A 4,371-nucleotide genomic window follows, 5' to 3' on the forward strand; every position below is an offset into this window, starting at 1 on the left:
TATATATATATATATATATATATATATATATATATATATATATAAAGAGACGAGAGAGACGAAACACTTTTTACATAATTTATCATCATTTCATTCAGTTACGTGAGGCTGTTCATTCCTGATTGTTTGAGGTTTATCATTTAAGTTTAACCTGAAACATGAGCCTAATACATTTATTCAAGAGAAACAATAATCATATTCTGGGTTATTTAATAATGACGTCACAATCTGAATTTCAAAACGTACAGACGCAAATAATTCATAAATAAGACGATCGCATTCCGTCGGTAGAAATGGATCCTGTGCTTATAAACAGAACACAGGACACAGTTTGTTAACAGACTACAGAGAGAAACACCTCTACAGTGGCGATCACTGTGTCTTTATTAGTTACTAGTATTATTAGTTACTGTTATTAAGTACAGTGATCATGTGAACACACACAAACTTATCAAAAGTCTCTCCAGCTGTTAAAGCCGACTGACAGCTGATCAGCTGTGATCATCAGCACCAGACTTTGCTTCACCTGATGCAACTGAGGAAAGGACGTCTCATATCTCTTAAAACATATTTCCTCGTTTCCTCTCTCCTCGCATGGTTTCCTCCATGCATCCCTGGTGGGAGGGACTAAGACGCAAGGAAAGGACCCAAGTGAGGAAAACGGGGATGCAGTTAAGAGACTTGGGATGTACCCACAGACACACACCTGGTGCAGGTGCTGACAGAAGCAGTAGAGTGGAAGCTAGACGGGCCAAATAGTAATATCTCAGTCACCACAGAAAGGTCGACCCTCTCCCCAGATAATGTAGATATTCTCATCTTTTTGAAAACAAATGTAAAGTGCATTTCACAGTAATGTAAACATTATTGTGTATTTCAATGACATAACCTGACAGGAAGTAAACATAGACCCAAGCTGTTGCCGAGCAGTTCAGTTGAAACAGTGGAAGCTAGCTCCGGTCTGCCCTGAAGAGGGCATCAACATACCTCATGTTGCACTTAAATTTAACAGAATTGAGTATTCTTGAGTGTTTTAATTTTATTTTTTAATTTTGTTTCAAATTGGACATCTTCAATATTTTTGTTTTCATGTAAGACTATAGCCCAAAGTTCTTTGCTTTAAGTGTTCTTGAAGTTCTTTAATTAATAAATGGAAAGCAAAGTTGTATTTGACTCCTCCCCTTTTCTTTGCTGATCCGAACCGTGACTCAAGAATCGTGAGGTTTCTGATCCGTTGCACCCCTAGTGTTTAGTAACTTTAGTCTAAAGATAATAATATTTGCTTCTGTTTCCTCTGCAGCGTCTTCAGTGTCTCTGACATGAGCAGCTCTGTAAGTTTAACTTTATCATGTTTAACATTCAGGCTGAGCTCAGATCAGTTTATCACATCATGTTTTACAATAAGAGATCTATTAAAGAGGATCAGATCTGAGTTCAGTCCTTTAGATGAGTGTGTGTTGTGTGTTCAGGCTCAGAGGAAGAGGAGGACTACAGGAAGTCCTCTGGTTTCTAGGCCCAGAACCAAGACCAGCAGAAGGGCTAACGCTAGCGGGACGGCTGATGGTGACCCCGCCCCCCCCACAGAGACCATCGCTGTGATGGACAACACTGAGGACAGTCAGTACAGATCAATACTCTCCTGTTGTATGGATTCATGTTAAATATCTGATCAACAATCAATAACTCACCTAGTGCTGGGTTTTAATTTCCCGTATGATATTCATTTTTCACACACCGTCATACCGGTGCACAGAAACAACTGCTGTCACTCTTCAACAGGCAGCTAAGTATATTGTTCGCCGCTAAAGGTGCTTTGGTCGGAGCTAGTTGTGTAGAGTGTATTGAGAGGGACCTCTTGTCATGGTTATAACTTTATAACAACAATTAATAACCCACAACTAACCCTCTTTAACAACAAAACACCACGACACAACAGTTTGTGACATAAACAACTTGTAACACTAATAATTGTACATTTATAAAATTACACCGCCGAACAGCATGCTGGGTACAGCTAGCTAGCTAGCTAGCCGCTAGCACAACAGTCTGCTAACAGCTGGGAGAGGCTCCGTCGCTACAGTAACGCTACATTAAAGAACAGAACAGAGCGATGCAGGATGAACAAAGACAGAACGGAGATGCACCGATAGAGTCTGTGCCCAAGAGAGGAGCTGTCTCCGCTGCTTGGACGTTTTTTGGGTTTTAAAAAATCCGACGTCCAAAAGACTATATATTGCAAAGTGTGTCGAGCGACTTCTGTTGACGCTGGTGGTAACACGAGCAACTTACTCCATCACCTCAGCAGAAAACATGTGTTGGAATACCAAGAGTGTGTTGACGGCCGTCAACCAATAACGTTAGCGTGAGTGAAACAGTGAAGCCAAAGGGTCAGACATCGCTTGAAGAGGCATTAGCTCGAAGCACGGCGTTACGAACACAATAATGATCCAGCTCTGCAAGGACCTGGTCCCCGCTACCGACAGTCGAGAAAGACTCAGAGCAATGATTAAAATACTGGATTCAAGGTACGTCTGACCGGGGCGACAATACTTCAGCCAAACTGCTATCCCAACATTATAGGAACAAACGAGCACACCCTCTAGTAAGCAAAGCCTTTGAAGATGAAGACATTCACATGTTTTTATATTCTATGTATGCCTGACAGTAGAGTAAGCCTCTATAAACATATAGAAAAACACAGTCAAGGAGAAAAAAAACATGATCTACCGTGAAATCGCCAGAATCTTAAAGTACCGTGATACAAATTTTTGATTATACCTCCCAGCACTAAACTCACCTGTGTTCAGATGTAGAGGAGGTGGTGGATCTCACCTGTGAGGGATCAGAAGCTGCTGTCGTTGACCTGACGAGCAACGACTCCGTTCTGGTAAAAACACTTTGATATGTGGCCCCTCTGTCTGTGGCCCCTCTGTCTGTGGCCCCTCTGTCTGCGGCCCCTCAGTGTGTGGTTAATAACAATGTATTTCTTGTTGCTAACTGTTTCTTCTTCTGCTGATCCAGCTGGTGGATGAAGGTAAATATTTTTATAGTTGACATAGTAATAATACTTATTATATTATAGTTAATAAAGAGACGGTCCAACATGGCTCTGGTCCTCCTTCAGGTCCTCAGAACCAGAGAGGCCCCTCAGGTCAAAGTTACGTCGTCAGCAGTGATGAAGAGGAAGACACGCCTCCTGTCCTCAATGCTGCAATCATGTCCTCTGTACAGACCAACAGCTCCTCCAGGTAATACACTGATCCTTTGGGTATCCTTTTTGGTATCTTTCGGTATCATAGCCAGGTAGTAGACTGATCCATCTAACATTAACTTTAAATCACAGCCAGGTAGTAGACTGATCCCGTCTAACATTAACTCTAAATCACAGCCAGGTAGTAGACTGATCCCGTCTAACATTAACTCTAAATCACAGCCAGGTAGTAGACTGATCCCAGCAGTGGAAACCAGTAGAGTGTGTGTGTTTCAGGTCGACTCCGGGGACGATCAGCTGTCCCGTCTGTCTTGACTGCTACTCTGAGGTGAGACTCAAACACACCTGTTACACACCTGGACAGCAGGTAGAATCCTGGTTTCTGATTGGCTGCTTATTTCCGTCACAGATTGTGGAGAGCGGCCGATTGGTTGTTTCCACTAAATGTGGTCATGTGTTCTGCAGTCAGTGTCTGAGAGACGCTCTGACATCATCACACACCTGTCCTACCTGCAGGAAGAGACTGACCCACCGCCAGTACCACCCCCTATACATATGACATCACTCTGACATCATCACACACCTGAGGTACTTTTGGATGTTTTATTTCCAGCGACCTCATCAGTGACCTCATCAGAGCAGATGCTTTTTGCTGCTGAGGAAACAAAAGACTTTGTGAGCTGTGTTTTAATTGAAGAGTGATTATGATTGATTGATATTGTGTAATTGATATATTGAATATATTTGATATTCTCAGTTTATTCTTCAGTTTTCATTTTCTCTATTGTCTCTGGACTCTGTTTCTTTTCTATTGTAATAGATCAAATGTGTTAAAGTAGAAATAAACTATTCAATTCTGAGAGTGTTTGTTTTTAGTTGATCCTGTTTGAAACGGAAGCCATGTAACAACTTGTGTAACTCAGGTTACCTTCGGGTAAAGCTCGGGGTAACATACAGGGTAACGGGGTATTTCACTTTTATATATGTGTGTATATGTACATGTGTGTATATGTACATGTGTGTATATGTACATGTGTGTACATGTACATGTGTGTATATGCGTGTATATGTACATGTATGTACATGTGTGTACATGTACATGTGTGTATATGCGTGTATATGTACATGTGTGTATATGCGTGTATATGTACATGTGTGTA

General features: G+C 41.5%; 1 protein-coding gene across 1 annotated transcript in view; it reads left to right on the forward strand.

Moving 5' to 3' along the window:
• rnf4 (ring finger protein 4) overlaps nt 1–4,071 on the forward strand; it is a 4,610-nt gene extending 539 nt beyond the window's left edge. Inside the window, exons 2-8 of the mRNA XM_031839977.1 lie at nt 1,301–1,331; nt 1,470–1,617; nt 2,808–2,887; nt 3,022–3,034; nt 3,125–3,248; nt 3,488–3,539; nt 3,621–4,071. Coding sequence (XP_031695837.1) covers nt 1,320–1,331; nt 1,470–1,617; nt 2,808–2,887; nt 3,022–3,034; nt 3,125–3,248; nt 3,488–3,539; nt 3,621–3,770 — 579 coding nt within the window. The 5' untranslated portion in view covers nt 1,301–1,319 and the 3' untranslated portion in view covers nt 3,771–4,071. The remainder of the gene's footprint in view (nt 1–1,300; nt 1,332–1,469; nt 1,618–2,807; nt 2,888–3,021; nt 3,035–3,124; nt 3,249–3,487; nt 3,540–3,620) is intronic.
• The last annotated feature ends 300 nt before the right edge of the window (nt 4,072–4,371 follow it).

The sequence above is a fragment of the Anarrhichthys ocellatus genome, unplaced genomic scaffold (genome assembly GCF_004355925.1).
Source record: "Anarrhichthys ocellatus isolate YVR2014 unplaced genomic scaffold, GSC_Weel_1.0 scaffold2138, whole genome shotgun sequence".
Lineage (NCBI taxonomy): Eukaryota > Metazoa > Chordata > Actinopteri > Perciformes > Anarhichadidae > Anarrhichthys > Anarrhichthys ocellatus.